This window comes from Manacus vitellinus, unplaced genomic scaffold (assembly GCF_001715985.3).
Source record: "Manacus vitellinus isolate BGI_N305 unplaced genomic scaffold, ASM171598v3 scaffold_111_pilon, whole genome shotgun sequence".
NCBI classification, from domain to species: domain Eukaryota; kingdom Metazoa; phylum Chordata; class Aves; order Passeriformes; family Pipridae; genus Manacus; species Manacus vitellinus.
Genome location: NW_021938850.1, coordinates 503,844 through 524,604, shown reverse-complemented (window position 1 = coordinate 524,604; position 20,761 = coordinate 503,844). Strand labels below are relative to the sequence as shown.

Sequence of the window (20,761 nt, the reverse complement as noted above, 5' to 3'; positions counted from 1 at the left end):
CATAAAAAGAAATTAAATGCATGAATGCTTTTCATTACTCTTATTTATTTTTTTTTATTGCTGCTGCAAAATGTATCAAGTTGTAGCTTTATAACATCTATCCCATGAAGCTGACATGCAAAGCAGAGATGAGTGGCAAAGCCCCTTTGGACTTGGCTCTTATTTCAAATGGAGAACTTCATCACTAGGTCAGGCTTAGCCCTGGCACAAGCCCTTCTTTTGTAGCAGCTCAGTGCTGGAAGAACTGTCCTTAGGATCTGTTCACACCCCAGGCTAGACAGGTTAAACTTTTACTTCAACCTGAAGTTACAGACAGCTCCCTTTGGACCAGGAACTGACTCCCCGTAGGTCCATTAGGCAGCACTGGGGACATATAGGCAGGTGAGCTGACCCATGTTCACTGTCTGGGACTGAGAGCAGCTGTGCCAGAGCTCTGCTTACAAAGGTGAGCCTGCAGCTGGGCAAATACTTATATTTCTCTATATTCAGTTCTAGAACGATGGCTATACATGTGTTTAGCCACATCTTAAGTATTTGACAAAGCATAATCTAAATTTCAGTTTGGGAATACACTCAATTTTTGTGTTACACTTGCTCAAATTGAGGAATTTCTGAAATTTTCATTGTGACTTTCCTCAGAATTTAGTCTGGTAGAGTTGAGCAGATCCTGGCGCAACAGGGATCTCTTCTCTTTCTGCTTCTATTTTTTCCATCTCTTCCCATGTCTTTGGCAGTAATTCCTAGTTATTACAGGATACTGTTTTGTTTAGATTGCCAGGCCCATATTAGAAGGCTGGGAAAGGTCAGTACAGCCTAGTAGGAGGTTTATTGTAAGAGGTTAGGTGACTTAGATTTATGTACCTGGAGTGCTTCAATACCCACAGCAGGAACAAAGAATCACTTTATTTGCATATTTTTTACACCTGTGTCTTAGAGCAGTGAAGCCAGTGACTCTGCTAAGATCAGAAGCAGTGAACCTTCATTCCCATTTTTTTCCTGGTGTTACTCAGTGAATTTGGAGGGATTTTTATCCTTCCATGTGAAAGGGCAGGGTGATATTAGATTTTCTCATCTAGATGTATTAAAGAGAGAAAATAATACATATTTTAGGTCTGGGGGGGGAGTGGGTGGTTGCCTCCGGGGCTTCTGTAAATTGGGGAGGGTGAAAGTACAGGCAGAGCAGCAGTGGTGGGCGCTCCTCTGCCCTGGGACCCTGAGGAGCCCACTGCCTAGGTGTAAGCCAACCTGCATCCTTTAGGTTCCTGAGGGCTGCTTTATTCCAGTGCTTTTCCCACTAGATTCATGAAATCTTGCTGACAAATTTCACAACTCATAAAAGGGGATTGCAGAAGATTTGTTTCATTTAAGTTAGCTATCAATTTTTTCACTGTTGTTGCTTTGGCAAGAAGTAAATCTAAACCAAAGAATAAGTCTGCTGCAGAAGCCAAATGGAGGGGATCTGAAAAAAAAACAAGGGCTGACTGGAATTTACTGATCTGTGCCTGATGAGACATCATTCACGAGCTTCATGCAAAAATTGCTGATCTGTAGTTGTCTAGCTAGTAACTATGTGCTCCATGGTGTGGCAGAAGTTGTAGGTTTTGGGGTTTTTTATGTATAAGTCTAGCTTTTCTTCCACTGAGAGGCAAGCTCAGTGATACCCTGCCCCTCTGCAGAGATGCAAAAATTCACACCCTGTGCAGATTAGCAGCAGAGTTTTACTGAGGAGCCATCTATGGGAACGTTAATCACTCACCCATTGTCCAGCATATGAGTAAAACATTGGTTCTCCTGCAAGAAATCCAAACAGGTCAGATAGCAGCTGGTAATCCTGAGTTTGCTGCAGTAGATATACCTGGTTTGCCCAGAGAAGAGTAATGCCCCCTCTCAGTGTACAGGCAGTCCGTGGTTTGAAATGAGTCTCCCATAACAAATAACAAAATTTGTCTGCTACTTGCACTAATCTAGTATGGCTCAACTTCTTGGAATCTTGGAAGATATGTTCTGGATGCTGATAAGAGGAGCAGGAAACAGCAAAAACAATAATACAGTTTTCTGCATGTGTGAAAAGCGCTCAATGGACAAGAGATTAATTTTGCTTTGGAAATATTATTGAAACAGAAACTTCTTCTTTTGTCCAAATGTATCTGTTTGAGGACTATGCATGAGGTGTGGGAATGTTTGACTGACTCCTGTGTGTATGTGAAAGCGGCACAGCTTCCTGAAGCAGCATGGTGTACTGGTCCTTCCTGCAGCTGAGCGTTTGGCCCTGGTAGCACAGCAGAAATGCTGCTTCCCTGGCAGCACTTCTGTGCTTGAGAGGAACTGTGCTCTGTCACCATGACTTGTTCAACTCACAGAATCATATCCTAGACAGGTTTGGGTTGGAAGGGACCTTAAAGACTATGTTGTTCCTTCCCCCTGCCATGGACTGGGACACCCTTAACTAGACCAGGCTGCTCCAAGCCCCATCCAGTCTGGCCTGGAACTCACACTTTAAAGGTGATGTGTTTCAAAACGTGCTGATACTCAGTCCTGAAAGATACTCTCCAATGAGTAAATTAAAAATAATGCAGATATTCTGACCTGAGTATGTGCATTTGAGTTTGCTTTAGCTGGGGTTATTGCAAACACCAATGTACTGCCAACAGTGGAAGTAGTGCCACAATGTGTCTTGGAACTGTCTCCGCCCTACCATTAGTACATCTTGAAATGGAATATTTTAATTAGTTATTAAGTCCAGAGAATATCTGGATTGGTGTATTGAAAAGAATTTGAAAATATCTGTCACCAATGATGTGATTTGGGGGCACTTCAGCCTCAAGATGAATATTATTATATAATTGTAACAGTTATAATTCAGTCCACAGCTAGCACGAGAGAAATAGCATATATCCCTTTTATTGGAAGCATTTTTCATCTGCTGTGACCTTAATGTGAATTCTCTCACATAAATGAAGTTAAGCTGGAGTTACAGATGGAAATACTCACGGCTGAGAGACTCGTATTACAGAAATCTTGCAGTTATTCCCCCAAAGAGGTGATTCTCTGCAAAATGCAGAAACCTCCAGATTTGTCAAGATTTTTGAGTGTCTTAACAGTGTATTTTTCACATCATGTCTTTGTAGTTCTACACAGTTCTGCCACATAGGAATGCAACTGAATCTCGATAAAAAATAGCTTAAGAAACAGATTTTTTTTCAAACCTTTTTTCCCCAAAGACTGCTGTTTTCTTTTGTTCAAAGGAAGGTAGGATTTGGCTTCCATTATAGTTTCAGGATTTTGTCAGACTTGAAAACATTTATTGGAAATGTCAGTGATTTTAACAACTTGAGAGCTGTTTAAAATTATTTCTTTTTTTTCCCCCTGTAAACCCACTGTAGAACAAACATTATTTTGTCTTGTGGGTCTCATGGTAAGGAGGTTTCAGTTTGTAGATCACACTACTATGCTACTTTCTCAGTCATCCCCAATCCTACTTAATTTACATTACTTTTATATGTATGCTGGACTAATGAGCTTTCTGCTGCAATTTAGTCTCTATTTTAATTTGGTAAATGACTTCAGTATACTGACTGCTGGCAGTAAATGTTGCATGTGTCACAGACCTTGAGGTTTCCATAGGGACGATAGCATTCTCCATGACTGTTTGCATGGATACTGATAAACCACTGCCCTTCCTAAGCTTGCTTTTGTCTGGGATTGCTGTAACTACAGCAGAGTATTGGATACAGTCTGATTTTGCTTGGATATTCAGAGCTGGCACCACATGTGAACAAAACATGTTCACTCTGCAGCAAAGTCTACTCCATCTTACATCCATACTACATCCAGATGTAGTATAGTTTAAGACACAATAATGATGAGGTATAATATTCCCAGGGGATATGCTAGACTGATGCTGATGTACTGAGGTGCAACTTTGTGTAAAAACCAAACTCTGAATTTACTGCACACAGGTTTACAGGCAGAGCATCAGGAGATATGCATTTGCAAGGTGGAAAATTCACAGAGACGTAAACTTGGTTGGAAGTTTGGGAGATGTGGGTGCTTACCTTATTTTTATGAAGCCTGCCAAGCTAGTCTCCACATTAACGCATTGTTTTATCCAGCTTCAGACAGCAAAGATTTTACTGGAATAATCCTATCTTTTTTTTTTTTTTTCAGGCAGGAAAGATGACAGCATAGAACATGAACACAAAATTATGAATCTTCGTTAAGAAAATGGTGCTTAACTTGAATTAAGAAATGAGACAATGAATGTTGTACATAATTTCTCCTAAAGCGTGATGCTATTGATGATTAGAAAACTAAAAATTCTGACTTCTCTAGAGCACCTTCTAGCAGGACCTGGCCAGGGGAGTGTCCATGCCTGACCTGCATTCCTAGCACATTCAGAATGAAATGGTACCAATTCACTTGCTCAAGTGACCAGAAAGGTCAATGGCATCTACGGCCAGTTATACCAGTAACAGTGTGGCCTGCAGGACCAGGACAGTGACCATCCTCCTGTGCTGGGCACTGGTGAGGCCACACCTCAAATCCTGGGTTCAGTTTTGGGCCCCCTATGTCAAAAAAGACATTGAGGGGCTGGAGCATGTCCAGAGGAGGACAACGGAGCTGGGGAAGGGTTTGAAGCACAAATCTGATGAGGAGCAGCTGAGGGAGCTCAGGAGGCTCTGCTGGAGAAAAGAAGGTTCAAGGCGACCTCCTCACTCTCTACAACTGCCTGACAGGAGGGTGGTGGAGCTTGGTTTCTTCTCACAAGTAATAGAGACAGGACAATAGGAAATTGCCTCAAGTTGAACAAGGGGAGGTTTAGATTGGATATTAGGGAAAATTTCTTCACTGAAAAGGCTGTCAAGCCCTGGAACAGGCTGCCCAGGGAAGTGGTAGAGTCACTGTCCCTGGAAGTGTTTAAAAGATGTATGGATGTGGCACTTGGGGACATGGTATAGTAGTGGACTTGGCAGTGCTGGGTAATGGTTGGACTTCATGATCTTAGAGGGCTTTTCCAACCTAAAAGATTCTATGATTAAATGTAGAAACAGAATATTTCCTTATTTAAAATATTTTTTTTGTCTGATGTGATTTAACTTGACACTAGCTGAACTTACCCAGGGGTGTCTAATGGCTTCTTTTGTTCTCTTTTACAAGGCCCTATAGTGAGAAATGAAATGTGAAATAAAAATTACTGGTTAACTATCCACATTAGTTACCCAGCAGTTTGTGCAGCTGTTCAGTGACCTGAATTGTACGTGGTTAGTTTGGCACATTTCTTGGGAATTCACTAAAGCAAAAGAGAGATCTCAGATCATCCAAATGTCTTCTCTACCCTCTTCTCCCTAATTTGAACTCACTGACTGTAGAATTGCTTGGAGTTAATTTATCAGTCATCCATGGAAATACCAAATAATTAAAAATTGCCTTTTCTCTCACAATGAGGCCTCTGACCATTATCACAAGACAGAAATGAAGCTGTTAACCTGGACTGACATTTATTGTTCACATTGTTTATATAGTTTTGTATCGGTGGAGGGGGACAGACAGATTGCTCACAAATCAATATGGTTGGCAAAAATGTCCGCTTTATTAGAGAAAAGACAGCTTATATACTACTTGTGACACACAGACGTGATTCTTTCCCAGGTTACATTAGATACATAAGGAAAACATACTGTGTTGTACAGTACTAATTGGACCACAGCAGGTGTCCATAAAACTTGTTTACCTGCCAGAAGAACTCCTCCTTCACCTTGGCACAAGGCCAGCAGCCATATTAGTGGCATAATACTTTTTACTGTCTGCACCCAACCACGCCAAGGCAAAGGTCGCAGAAATGCAATAGAAATTGTTCACACAATTTCTGTCCTCCAACAGTTTTAATGTATTCTCTTTAATGCTTCTTGGAACAAACCACCATTGAACTCCTGTCTCTCACTCAGCTTGCTTGTAAGTTCCACCAGTGCCAAACTGATGCTGAATGTGTGAGCGAGGGATAAGTACATACCATTCAGCAACTGGGAGAGATATCCTTGACATCATGCACACAACCAGGTGCGTTCCCCAGGAAATTTCTTTGTGCTTAGTCACAATATACATCACTCTGAGCCTGTGGATTTAGTGTACACTTCTCTGTAATGTTCAGGGAGGCTGTGATGTGATAGAAGTGCTCATGTATAAAGGTGAAAAGTTGGTTTACTGAGCTTTGGGTTTGTGCAGGTACCTGGTACTTGGTATTGGCTGCTTGATGTTCCCCGTGGTGTTTTTAGCAACCAAGTCTCTATTTTTTGAATATTGCTATGGCTGCAGTCAGTGCTATCACAGGGACCATGAATATACTCCCATCTGGTGGCCAGGTTAGCATATTCCCCTCACACAAGCCAATCATGATCAGACTTTGTGGTACACAATGTGGTGCAGCATCTGCTCTGGTCTCTCTTCATGCAAAGGGAAAAGGCTTTTGGGATCTTGTGTTACCACTGTCTGTCAAAATTCCCTTAAAAACCCATTCACTCATTCTGTATGTGAGACTCCTCAGCACATTACATGACATCCATACACTACTTTTCAAATGACATTACCCTCTTCTGTCATGGTTGCACAGTCCAGTGCTGGTGTCCTGCTTCTTAGCCTTCTCTGTGGCTGATGATTCTGACTAATATTCTCTAGGGTTTTCTGCTTCAAACCATCTTGAAGTTCCTCTTGTATGGATTTGATAATTTGGGAAGGCAAAGCTTCACTTGTCACAATGTTCAAAGAAATTTCATGGGTTAATAGATGGCTTTTCATTACTGAAAGGTGAGCTTTTTCCTCTTCAGGCATCACTGTATTGGTATCCTGAGAACAAAAGGTTGCAGTTCTTGATTCCTCTGCATACAGCCTCCTCCCAGGCATCCTTGGCCGTGCCAGACCTGTTCTTACTCTGAGTGCACTGGCTCCACAGCCTGGTTTCAGGACTGATCCCTGTCCTTACCCTTACAGATAGATGCTGTTATGAAATTCTTCCAGGTTTTCTATCACTAAATTGCACCTTTTACTGTCAACTTGGGCACTGGAGCAGGCTCTCCAGAGAAGTGATCACAGCACCAATCCTGACAGAGTTCAGGAAGCATTTGGACGATAGTCTCAGGCACATGGTGTGACCCTTGAAGATGGCACTGTGTAGGGCTAAGGATTGGACTTGATGACCCTTGTGGGTCCCTTCCAACTTGGCATATTCTGTGATTCTGTGAACTTCCTTGCCAAAGCCTTGTGTTTTGGAGGGCAGCACAGCCATTTCCTATTTCCTGCTTCCTGGCCTCTGTTTAGCTCTGGCCCTTCTCCAGAGTGGTTCACATCACTGTTGTTTACCACCTTCCTTTTTATTTTGTCGCACCAATGCTGGCAGTCTTTTCTGATCATCTCCTGTCTCCCTAGCCTTCTACCTGGCTGTTTCTTGTTGTCACCTTTACAGGATTCATCATGGTGTCTTGTTGCCCATCTGTCCGCATTTGCTCCCTCCCACTGGCAGTGGCGTGCGAGGACAGCTGTGCTCACTGGTCCTGCAGCATGCCCCCGTCTCCTGCCATCAGGCATTTCTGCTTGCTACCCTTCAGGCGAGTGCTTGTATCTCCCCTGTTCTTTCAAGTTTTTATCTGGAACCAGTCTCCCCTTGTTTACAGAAGAAGTACTCCAACTGAAGATATAAATCAGTATCTTTCTTGTGTTTTGTTGAAGTCGTTACTAGAAATGTAAAGTATTCCCTTCCTGAGCTCTCAGCTGTCTATTTTTGAGTGTGACGTCCTTAGGGCAAACATTAGGTCTGCTCTGTGGAGATCTGCCCAGTTTTATTACTATAACAAAGAAGAACCAGCAGACAAAAATGTAGTTTTCTGTTCAACTTTCACTTTGCTGCCTCACATAGGTTAAACAATCCCTCGTTCCTTTTTCATTTAATTTCCTTTAAGCACACAAATATATATGTCCGTGCATACCCGTATGTGGCTGCAGTGGGGACTGTGTTGGTATTTGCAAAAAGAAAGGCAAGAGCTGAGCAAGGACATCTCATCCTGAATTCAGGAGACGAATGCTTGACTGCTTTCTCTGAGCAAGCAATAGGATATAAAATTCCAACTTCGTTCTCCGCTCTCTTCCTTGGGCTCTTAAAGAGGAGGAGTACCCTTTATTGCTCAGACATCACCACCTGGCTTTTTGTTCCCCGTTTAGTGGCATGAAGTGATTATTGCATTTACTTTGTTTGTCTTTGCATAGCTGTGTTTGCTATAGACTGGAAGGCAAGTGCCTTTCCAATGCTTTCATATTGTCGCTGCCTTATTTACATGAAAATCTAGATGATCCCAAAACTTAAAGTCTCATCTACTCCACCTGATTTCTCAACATTATTATTCGCTGACTTTCATTTAATGAAAAATAAATTTCCATCTGTCATGGTTTGAGATAGCCCCAAAATCCAATTCTCTAGCTCCATCCCCCCTCCCACATCTCAACCTAATGTGAGATGGGTTTTTCCAGACAAAACACACCAGACTCAAAGTGGGGGAAAGGGAATATATTACAATGACTGTACAAATAAATACCATATCACATTATACACACGATCACAACTATCTCTACCATGACATATGTATTTACAGTGACCAGATCTCTTCTCCCCTCCAAATAAAAGTCCAGGAGGGAAAGAAGGACAGATCCCTTCCAGTCTCTGAACAGCAGCATCTTCTGAGGCAGCAGTCTGTCTTCTTCACATGCATGCAGCAGCTGTGGTTGGCTTTCTGCCAGCACTCCTGAGGGAGGTATTCAAGCATCTCTCTCTCGGCCCCATCGCCTCCAACCGAGGGGTCTTCCGTGGGCTTCGTAACCCCAGACAAGGTCGTATCACCACGTCATATCACGAAGACACAGGGGGGTCTTCGTGACGGTCTGGTATCTCCAGGAGACTCAGCTCCTTGCAGGGCCTCTGTGCCCTGTCTCTCAGGCTGCCACCGTGGCAGCAGTGCAAGGGGGGGAGCCAAGGTCAACTCCCCCCGCATTCCTCTGGCCGTCCCGGTCCAGCTCCGGGACGCTCTGAGCTTCTCAGCTCCTCTCTCTCCGGTGCTGCATGTCTAAAACTCTTCTCCTTAATAGGAGTCCATCTCCTTTTTTCTCAGAGGGATCTCAAAGGAGTTTTGGGGGGCTGGTACAGTCTTACCCCCAGAACTCTGTCTCTCAGGCTGCTGGCTCTCTTTTCCTCGGCTCTCCTTCCAGGAGTCCTTTCTCTGGTGTTGCATGTTGCTTCTGCTGCTCCTTCAGTTCAGGTCCTTATCTCCTGCCTGGCTCTCTGCCACCGTTTCTCTGGTCATTGCCAGCTGCTGCTCTGCGCCCATGGAGAAAACATCTCCCGGCATAACTACAGGCACCTAGCCCAGCTTTATGCTGTTCCAGGTCCCTGCAGCCCCCCAGCCAGGGGCTGGGAGGGCCCCAAAGGGCCCAAGGGGCTTAGACCCCCTTCCTCGTGGCTCTACAACATGGCCACCTCTCCTACAACAACCCAAAACTACAACTCATCTCTTCCGGTCTGGTTGTGATATGTTTACATTTTTGCAGGAGCGCCCATTGGGCAGAACTTCAAAACTTCCAGGGGTTTCCACCCCTTGGGGTCTACCACTTTTCTTAGCCTCTGGGGGAAAACAAAGTCCAAACCACTACACCATCAAAATGGAAGGGAGGACCTCTAGCCTTTGAGGTCTGACAAAGCTAGCTAACATGGGAATCTTTTTTGGGCCTGCAAAGGTGCAGTAATGAATATTTTAATAGTTTTTGTTCTGCTATGTTGTCCTTACAGAGAGCAAAAGATGCCTCTGAAAACATTCTCATTTATTATAATGGCTCACAAGAGGAGAAAAAAGGATGAAACTATGCTCTTATGTGTTGTTGCTTTTATGGAAGAAACACTTCAAAAAAATAGGTGCTGAAAAAACAATACATATGTGGTGAATTCTGACTTTGTGAAAACCTAGAGTAGGGATACTTCTTAAGTCCTTGCATTGATAAAAAGGTAAACGATGGCCCACAAAGATTCCCAAACACTTTTTACAGGTATAGAACAGCAAAAAACTGCCTCCTCTTGGTGTCTCTGTGATCAGGCTCGTTTCCAGGGGCAGAGCAGATTGTCCCATGCTACTTCCATTTATCCCTGTAGGTCTTTGCAGTGACTCTTCATGTTTGCTCAGCAGATGGACTTAGCTGTCAGCCTTCCTACTTTGAACTGGGCCAATTTCTGTAAGTTCGTGATACATATTTGCAGTAAAGAAACACCTCTTAAATGTATTGGTTAGTGTAGTTAAAATCTGAGCAGTCTAATCAACGAGTTATTTCTGGTAATAGCAGAGGAATAAAGGAAAACGATGACTAGTACTGCAAGAGAAATTATGCGCTCACCTCTCTCCTGCTTCTTGGAGTCCTGCAGGGTCAGTGCTGGGGGCGCTGCGCTGTGGAGCCTTGCCAGCATCCCAAACTGTATGCACATGGTATGATGGTCTTCCTCTTCTCTTCAGTGTCCAGCTGGACCTATTTTTGTTCATTTCCTACTATGATTTTGCAGCTTGGTCTTCCTTGGTTGGTCTGTGACTGTGTGAAGTGCTAATGCCTGGAGCCTCAGCACCGAGAAGACCTGAAGGATGAGTCCTTTGGCACTGGGGGAATGTCTGGAGTGCTCTGGTATATTGAGGTGAATGTGCTATCTGTAAGTCCTCATTCAGGCAAGCAATGACTCCAGAAATCAGGCTGGTAGTGGCTCAGGAAGGCTCCTGCCAGGTCTTCTACAGAGCCTTGGGCTTAGGGTCAGACAAAGCACTCAGTAGAGGGTGTTCTGGCACAGACAACTGAGGACAGCAACTGGTTAAAAATTTGCTAAGCAACGGAAACTCTCATTTAATTTACTTAAAAAAGGATTATTTTCCTTCTTGCTTTTGATTTTTTTTTAGCGGATAGCCAAGTCTCAATATCTCATGAACTACTTTGTAAATCAGGGATCTGGAAGAGAGGACAGCTCTCCTGGTGAATGGGCAACTTCTGCGAGGGGGCTTTGTGTTGGTTTTTGTGCAATAAATGCAAAATGCATTTCCTCTGCTCCCCGTGGCTGCCATCCCTGTTGGAGGAATCCATGCCTAGAGTATCACGGGAGCAACTGTACTGTGTCTGTACTGCTTGTCACCATGGGTGGAAGTGGTTTTGTACTAGAGCACGGACAGTAATTGGGCCAGTGCCAGTGGGTCCCTGTTGCAGATTTTTGACCAATCTGCAGTCGTGTGAACATAGCTGAGAGCAGCAGTCCTTGCATTTCTGTGTCAGTGCTCGAGTGACATCATCCCAGCTCCTAGTCTGCTACTTGTATGCTCTCAGTTGCTTACTGGAAGGATTCTGTTTACATCCAACCTATAGAGAAACTGCTCTACAGAGTACCTGCTCAGGTGAGCAGAAAATCACCTCTACCTCTGCCTTAAAGTGAAGCACTCCTTGGGTAAATGTAAAATGCTTCCTTGAAACAAGTGTTAGTTACTGGAATATGAAAAAGGAAAGTCCTTTAGTTTAAAGCACATAGAAACTCTGGCCAAGGTCTCCTTCCTAAAATACTCAGAAGGGAAGAGGAGTCAGTCACTTCAAGCTCTGTTTAGGCTTTCTAAAACAGAGCCTACCTGGAAGCACTTCAAAGTGATAGATATAGAATGAATGACAAGGGCTTGCTATAGACAGGAAGTTTTCAGGTTTTATTTGTGTTCCTTTTATGTGAGTGCTCATTGCTGTACTTTGAGAGACAAAAAAAATACACCAGAATGAATTTCACCGATGTCCACAAAGTTTTAAAATCTGGGTATATCTGAGGCATTCCCTTGCTAGTGCTGCAGGCAGATGTTCCACCTGTGTCTTGCAGGAGAGGATGGCTGATAACCCAGGGATGTCCCTAGGTAACAGTGCTTAGGGAGGTGGTGTTTTCCTGATAGTGGTCCAGATTTCTGCATGATGAAAAAAAACCAACCTCCCCCTTTACTTTCCCGTATATGCCCACAGAAATACCAGAAATGTGTAGTTCAAGCCAGATACAATGCAGGGGTGGTCTGGCTCCAATTTGGACCAGTACCCATCTTTAGTTGGAAGCAGACCTGATCTTGTGTCAGGGCGCAGAGCCATACCAATCCCTCTGACCTTGCTCCTGGGAGATTTCCATCCTATACTGATAGCTAGTGATATGACTGCCTAAGTGAAGATGTTATATCTGCATTTATTAAAAATAATGAATTTCTTTTTCTGACCAAGCCTTCTGGCTACATCCAGAATCACTGTTAGTGTCTTACTGCTTTGCTCTGATGTTTCAAAGTCTCACAGATGCTTATTAAGAGCAATAGTATAGAGTTATGAGGCAGAAAGAAATCAGTAAGAGGATCAGTGAATAGTATTAGGTCATGATTCTAGTAGTCAGTAGACAGAGTTTATATAGTATCATGGCTGGGCTTCGCGAACGAAGATTTGGGAAGGCTCTATCCACATTTGATACAGGCATGCTGGTGACTTATGAGGCCAATACGAGACAGACATATCCGATTGCAAAAGGCACAGCAGAAAGACTCCTTAGATGGTGTATTCTGCAAGACACGGTTCTTTCTGCGTTGCCTTTTCTCCTCGAGAGTGATCCTGCGTGTGTTCTCAAAGGAGACAGCTGCGTTATAGATGGTGTGTCTCCAGGCCTCCCGATTGGAGGCCAGAGTAGACCAGTTATGGTGATCAATATGGCCAAGGCTGAGATGTTGTTTCAGGGAGTCCTTGTATCTTTTCTTTGGGGCTCCTCTCATGCGGCAGCCGGTGGCAAGTTCACCATAAAGCAGGATCTTAGGGAGGCGGTGGTTGGTTGGTCCTTCATCCTGGAGACGTGCCCTGCCCATCGCAGCTGTGTTCTCAGTAACATGGCCTCAATACTTGTGACAGCTGCTTGCTCTAGAACAGATGTGTTGGTCACATAATCTGACCAGTGGATGTTTAGAATCGTACGGAGGCAGCGTTGATGGAAGCGTTCTAGGAGACGCAGGTGTTGGCGGTAGATGACCCATGATTCGGAACCATATAAGAGAGTAGACAACACTATGGCTTTGTAAACACCGATCTTGGTACTTTTCTTCAAGTGTTTATTACACCATACTCTTTTGTGGAGTTTTCCAAAAGCACTATATGCCTTTGCCAACCTGTTGTCTATCTCTCCGTCAGTCTTATCATCTGAGGAGATGAGGCTGCCTAGGTAATTAAACTGCTGTATATAGTATACAGGAGTGATAAAAGGATGGAACATGATTTAATGGTTGGCAGACAATAATGATGGATTAGTGGTAACCAGTGGGGACATATCTGTCTGCTAACCTAGCTCAGGAGAGGGTGTATACAGGCTTCTTCTGGGACAGAGGCATACCTGATGGACCCTTTGCTGTATCTGTGCATGCCTAGCTTGTGTCTGCCCATCATCTGAGTGACACTTGCGGCCCCTTCTCATGGGGGACTCTCCCCTCCTTAGCGGTGACTGCTGGGATGGTCGCATAAGTCATGTACCTGTTGGGTGAATTTTTGTGGGAAAGGAGGTGGATTTAGGCATAGCACCAGCATCATGAAGTGGTACATACCTTCAGCTATGCAAGCAAGCACTTGAGGACTGTGGTGAATCATGCCATGAGAGAGTCCCACAATGTGCCGCCGGAGTTTCTCCCTGCACTGGGAAGTGGGAGGTGGCTGGGCTCTGGCTGCAAATACCTTCTGGGGCTGCAGTCAGGTTTGGCACAACATAGTGTCTCCTTTTCCTGAGGTACTTTTGCTCCTCGGATAGCAGCTCCTATCCAGGATGCTGGCTTAGGTACCCACACTGCTACAACTGCATTTCACCATCACAATCAGTGCTCACGCAGCTTCTTGCCTCTAAAGGAAATACTCTGAAAAATATTCAGCTCCTCAGATAGAAAATGACCACCAGCACTTGTTACATCTCAAAGATTTCTCTCTTAGGTTGATAAATTTGGATGATGATCTTTGGAGAAAGAGAATTCCTACCTGCTGTGGCAAATACCCTAATTCTTTAGTGGTTATGATGCTTCTGTTCCTCTGAGGTCTTAGTTTTCAACTGTGAGAGGAAGCATCTGATTTTTGAACTGGGGATTTGGGAATCTCTGCTCATCTGCCAAGGCACGGACATGGTCCCTCTTTTCCTCATTCTTGTATATTTGAGCCATACAAATATAAATGCTTGCAACCACTTATCCCTATGATTTCATATGGATCTGTCAATACTGGTTTCCAGCCAAGACAGATCTTTCTTTCAAGTTTCAAAGAAAACTGAGTAGTTACATTTGCCCTCTGCTTTCATGTGCCATGCTCTTTCAAGTAAACAACAGTGCAGCATCAAGGGTGCAATTTTGTCTTCCCAGATTACTTCTGTCTCTGGTATCTCACCATATGGGCAGCCTGATCTGTCACTCCCAGGCCAAGCTCTTTCTGCGTGGCTGGGATCCAACTGGTGTCAGGAGGAATCCTGAAGCCAGCTACTTTCAAGGTGCTTTTTGATGTAAGGAGGTTAGAGTCAGATGGGGGTTTGTCTCTTCTTCCGAGTAACAAGTGATAGGACAAGAGGAATTGGCCTCAAGGGGAGGTTTAGTTTGGATATTAGGAAAAATTCCCTCACCAAAAGGGTGGTCAAGCACTGGCACAGGCTGCCCAGGGCAGTGAGACAATCACCATTCCTGGAGATACTTAAAAGATGTAGATGGGACACATGGTTGAGTGGCAACTTTGGCAGTGCCTGACTTCTGCTAGTGACAGTTTGCTTAGATAGAAGATTCCATTTTTGACATCTTGGAGACATCTGCTGTGGCCTCTGGTCACTCTCCAGCCTTTGATGTCTGCACAAGTGCTAAGAGCAGTGATTTTCCACATGCCCACTGTAGCCTGTCTAATATTTTAATGCATAAATGCAAATAAAATATTAATAAAATAAATATAAATATTTAAATTACAAAAGAGCTTAAGAACCTTGCACAGCTTTTCAGTGCCTGGTAGAGATCGATGTAGTCTGAGGGATCCCCATCTGGATCTGGGTGGCTGGAGAAGCTTTTACTCCAGGGGCAGCGGGCCCACAGCTGTGGCTGGCAGGAGGGGAAGAATGAGGGCAGACAGGGAATGTTGCTCAGGCCAGGATAGGCTCCTCCCACGATGACAAAGGCCCCTGTGTGCCCCAAGTCTCAGGCAGCACACTGCAAACTGATGTGTTTCAGTTCAGGATTTTGGTATTTAAAACAGTACCTTCACCCAGGCATTCCTCACAAAAAGTTCAATGAGTTGTAAACAAGAAAAAATAAACTATTTTCTGTAATGGCTTTTGGAACCAGGAACTGATGAGAAGCTCTTTGCTGGTATAGGCTGGGGATTGAAATACAGCTGTGCATTCAAAGACAGCATTGCTGCAGCACGTGAGGAGCAGGTGAGGCAGGGCTGTACCTCCAGGGACACCAGTGCTGGACAGCTCCTGATCCTAGGGGAGCTGGCATCTGTGTTTGAGGGAATCTTTACTGCAAAGTTAGAGGGAGGCTGGGGAAACTCAGTGAGACAACATGATATGGTGTCCGGTATAGGAATGAATTTCTTCTGAAAAATACAGTATTTGCACAGGTGCTGCCTTAATTTCAGTCACCATGTGCAAGTAGGAAATTAATTTTGGTTTCGAAGCCTGTCTCAGTATATTTAACTCCTTCTGTACCTGAGCACTTGCTATTTCACCTTCTGAGGAAACATAACCAGATGTGTAGCTGATTTTCTGAAACATGACAGAACTGAAAAAAATGCTGGGAACTGTCCTACTTTCTCCTAGCCACTGGATGTTTGCAGAGTTTTGTTTCAACAGTTTATTGTTTTAGTCTCCTTAAAAAGTGTGTGCACATACATACTTGGCAGAAAAATAAGTTATTAACTGTCTTGCATGTACTTCTGGTGTTTGAGAGAGGATATGAAGGAAAAGGACTGTGGTGAAATTTTCTGTTTTCCCCCATTGCACTTAGTAATTTTCCTCTGACTTTTCTGCTTGAGAAGACTGTTGGAAATTGCTGCTTCCCACCTTTCTGTCAGACTCTTAATTAGCAGGAGCACGCAGCCCACACAGCTGGGGCTTTGATGCCTTGCTCGCTATCGCTTCCCACTCAGATTTCTGTTCATTCAGAGTTGGTACCCAGCCCAAAGCCCTGGCTTCCCCTCCGAGACCCTCAGCATGCCTACAGGACTCCAGTTTAGTATTCACTGGAAGAGCTGCACTGATGCTTTCTCGCTAGACCTACAGGCTGCTGGTTGGAGCCATAAGGGAACAGGAGGAAGAATTACCCTGTGTGTTTATGTGGCTGTGCTCCAGTAAATATTTTGATGCATTTGCTGCCAGCTCTGGTCTGAGGGAATCTACCTAGCATTTAAATTTTGATGGGGAGCTGTTTTGAATAATAACAGTGCAGCCGGCTGTGAGTCAGTGCATGTGTGTTGACTGAAAAAAAAACCTCAAAGCTTAACGCTTGCTGAACGCTGAGCTGCAGTGCTTTGCTTTTTCCCTCCTCCTTCCTTCTTTTCTTTCTTCTCTTGACTTCCTCTCTTTTTCTTTGTTCTTGGGGGCATTTCACATAGATTTTATTTACTGTCAGTGGAGGGGTAGGGTAAGAATATTTAAAAAAAAAATCCCAGCCAAAATAAATCCTCCTCAAAAACTCACGAGTAGCTTTTGCAATGGGTGCTGTAATGGGTACGTTCTCTTCTCTACAAACAAAACAAAGAAGACCATCAAAAGGTAAGACCTTCTATTATGCTTTTTCTGTCCCTTCCGTATATTTGCTGCGGGAGAAATTTGTATTAGGAAGGGAGGAGAATATGAACATGTGCCACTTGCAAGGAACCTGGCAATGTTTTTCTGAGCTGTAATTTGCAGAGGAGAGTGGGATGCAATGTGGTGGGAAAAACCTGTGGGCATGAGAAATTTGCTGTGGAGGAGCTTGGGGGTTGAAAAGCATCTGAAATACTGTAATCCTTCATGCAGGCATGTATGAGGAGGAGAAACTCAGTGGCTCCATATGCAGAGCACTTGCAGAAGAGACCTGTTTATTTCCAAATCCCATGCTTTATAAACCCTTTGAATAGGAAATAAAATGTAGATACACAGCAAATTCTTCCCAATGCCTTGGGGTTTCTGTCTCAGGAAGTATTGTTAGAGTCAGTGTTGCATATTCAGTAATCCAACACCAAGTGTGCAGTACTAATGATGTGTGTTTTATAAAGATTATCGAGAGGGGAAAAAAATAGGATGTTTTTGTAAAGAATGAGAGGAGCAGAAGCTCATAAAAAATGAGAGGAAGCAGCAATCCCAGGAATTTTAATTCTTAAATCCATAAATATTGTCTGTAAATACTGATTTTTCAGGAGGTCTGGTTTTTGTAGTATTTGCTTGAGCTTTGCTCAGTTTTCTTCAGGGTTAATTCAAGAATTCTAGGGTGTTGCTGAGCAGAAAGTTGAAAGCACTGTCAGGGGCACATCTATACTGTACAGAATGAGTATTGTTTGGAAAACAAAAGGAAAGACTCTGTAACTTCAGCAAGTCTTTCTGCTATTTGTAAATATTCCCTGCCAGAACCTCTGCATTTAACAGTCTCTCAATATTCCTAGGATAGATCTTCTTTTCCACTGGATCTGTAGCTCAGTTATATATACTTTTGAACTGCAAGTTGGTATGTATTTTCTTTCAATTTAAATTAAAAACTAACTTAGGAAATATCAAACACCAAGTAATCACTCAAAAGAGAAATGGGCACAAGCTGTGCCGGGGATTTAATTGTCGTAAGTTCGTGAACAAGTGTAAAATTCTGCATTCCTGGTAACAGTAAGGTAATGTTTTACCTTAGAGTGTGTGTACATGGTTTACAGTTCATCTTCCTGTGTTATTATAATGCACCCATGATTGTACAGTTGTCTGGGACATGTATGGTATTACTTTTAATGCTGGGATAGCTGTATTACTGTCTAAGCACTGAGTTACACCTGCAGCTGGGAGACTCGTGTTTAGGCACTGAAGTACAGAAGACTGAGCAGGATGTACTGGGCATGATGGCTGCTGTGTCACCAAGGGGAGTCTTGTCCACCTGAAAGAAACCTGAGAGCTGAAGCTGATTTCCACTAAACGTAGATAATTTGTGGTTGAACATAACTTTTCTCTGTGACTTTGTTGTCTTGTGATTGGCTCAATTATCTAGTGGATGCAAGCCACTGCTTTTTGTTGGAGGTCATGAGCAGTAAAAATCCACCATCTGGTCACACATTTTTACCTTTAAAATGGAATTCAATCGTACTGATGCGTGCTGGCAGTGGTTATTCAGCTATATTTATCAATACTTGTGTTTCCAGAGTTATCTCCTCTTGGCTCTGATGTGTTATCCACATGATGTTGCTGGTTAGTAGAGCACCCAGTTGGAAAAAGCAATTTGGAGGAAATTCCTTTGATTTTCTTGGCTATTTTCAAAGCCAGTGCAGAATTTTACACCTTTATAGGTTTACCTGTCAGAAAAGAGCATTACAGAACAACGCTGCTGGTTTTGGCTGTCTTCAGCCAGTTGCAGATGTTTCTCTAGATTGATGCCCAAATGATCCCTTCAGATCTCCAAACAGGAGTGGCAGAGGCAGGTTTGCTGCTGTATTTTACACTGACTGTTAGCACTTCACCTTGCCGGCCACAAAACCCTAATGTGTGCTGGGCTTGAATGCAGTCTGAAATTGTTATTTGTCTGTGAGCAATCACCGCTACATGATGGAGTCCTTAATATTGTCCACATGTTCTCTCAGCATCTCTTCCAGCCCTCAGTCATCCTGGTGGCCTCTGCTGGACCATATTCCAGCATATGCACATCTGTGTCTTGTTCTGGTGAGCCCCAAACTGGCCTCAGCACTCTGGATGTGTTTGCCCAAGTGCTAAGCAGAGGGGAAGGATCACTTGTCCCACTGCTGGCTGCACAGCTGTTGGGGCTTCTCTGCCAGATGGCAGCTGGTTGGTGATGCCTGGGTGTTACTGCTCTATTGGATATTGCTATATCTGTCTTTGATTGAGAAAAGTTTTTATTTTATTATTAGATTATCACATATTATTATCTTATTTATTTTTTATTATATTTATCTATGTGCTTATTTGACTATTTCAGAACTTTATGAAGGAGTTAAATACCGCTGGTAAAACAAGAGCTTGGAGAAATACTTGTAACAGTTGTATCCACACCTCTGCAAATGCTCTCTTGTCCTGGTAAATATGCGCTCTTCTGAGCCTTTTTTAGCTAAATAGCTCCCACCTCCACCTGAAGCTCTGTATCTTTTGTGTAATAAAGTAAAATCAAAAAAACAGGCATTGTTTCAAGAAAAGATAAAATAAACAGGTCATGCCTGAAGTGAGGAGTTCCAGAGATCAGTTAATACCAGTAAGCACATGATGGGTCAGGGCAGAGTGGGCTCAAGTGGCCCGTGCTGAACTCTTCCAACTTGAGCACACGTCACTACTCCTCTGCCTGTGCTGTTCCCCCTCATGTCCTGGTTGTGGGTGTGTCCAGAGTGCTGACAGTGGGACTGGAGGCTGGTTTGGTTATTCCAACTGTGAGCAGCAGTGCTGGAGAGGTCATAGTGTAGCACTGTTCAAGAGTACAAGATTTAATTCCTCGTTCTAGTGAAAATGGGGAACCTGAATCATTAAGGCAGGAGTGACACAGAAATTGTCTTCAAGCAGAGAACAGTGGTCCATCAAGCGCGAGCTCTTGTCTCTGAGAGAGGACAGTGTTGTGGGTCTGTAGAGGAGGAGACCATTTGCTTGGCTCAAATGTGGAAACTTAATCCAATGTAATTGCATTTTGTCCTGGTGGGTTGGGACACCCTGTCCTGATGGATAAAGATGGATAAAGATTTCTGCTTCTTTGACTTGCAATCCTATCAGTAAAGCTACAGAAGCTTTCCCTGTTTGCTGTAGTGTCCCTGGATGGTCTGTGAGATTTGTGCTGTTTGCTTTGGGAGTGGCTTGGGGCAGTTCCACCAATTGTTTGTATATTTCATTAGAAATCGTTTCCTGTGATCTCCTTGACTGATGATGTTTTAACTTCATTCATTGTTGGGATTCTCATCTGCCGTTTCCAGCACTCTTAGTTGGCCCACTAAAAGATAATACCTCTTTCCACCCTGTTCACTTTGCTTGTATCTCAGGCCAGCATTCCTGGGATGCTGGTGGAGCCTGGCTGAGGTCCTGGAGACAAGCTGACAGTGAGCCAGGAGCAAAGGTGGCTAGTGGCCTCCTGGGCTGTTCTTGGCAGAGCACCTCCAGCAGATCAAGGGAAGTGATGCTCCTCCTCTGCACAGCACTGGTGAGACACAGTGCCATGTCTGGTGCTGGGCTCCCCTGTATGGGAGACGTGAGGACTTACCAGCCTTAGTACACTGAAGAGTCACAAGGAATATTAGTCAATTGGAGCATCTGACATACAGGGAGAGACTGAGAGAGCTGTGATTGTTCACCCTGCAGCAGAGGAGGCTCAGGGAGGTCTTGATCGTGGTGTATAAACGCCTGATGTGGAGAGCAGAGGTGTTGGAGCCAGGCTCTTCTCTGGTGCCGAGGGACAGGTGAAGGGGCAGCAGGCACAAACTGAAATACAAGAAATTCCACCTTAATATATGAAAAAGAAATTACTGTGAAAGTGACTGAACACGG

The 20,761-nt window shown here is 43.8% G+C and overlaps 1 protein-coding gene across 3 annotated transcripts in view; it reads left to right on the top strand.

The window, feature by feature from the left end:
* LOC103764022 (Kv channel-interacting protein 1) overlaps nt 1-20,761 on the top strand; it is a 476,628-nt gene that overhangs the window by 158,467 nt on the left and 297,400 nt on the right. Inside the window, exon 1 of one of the 3 annotated variants that reach the window (XM_018089012.1) lies at nt 16,223-16,508. The exons of 1 other annotated variant lie outside the window; for it this stretch is intronic. Coding sequence is in view for 1 of the 2 variants with exons in the window: in XM_018089011.1 (XP_017944500.1) it covers nt 16,768-16,828 (61 nt within the window). In the remaining variant the exon portion in view is untranslated. Of the gene's footprint in view, nt 1-16,222; nt 16,509-16,533; nt 16,829-20,761 lie in introns of those variants that run through there. One more of the 3 variants, XM_018089011.1, reaches the window with a different exon arrangement.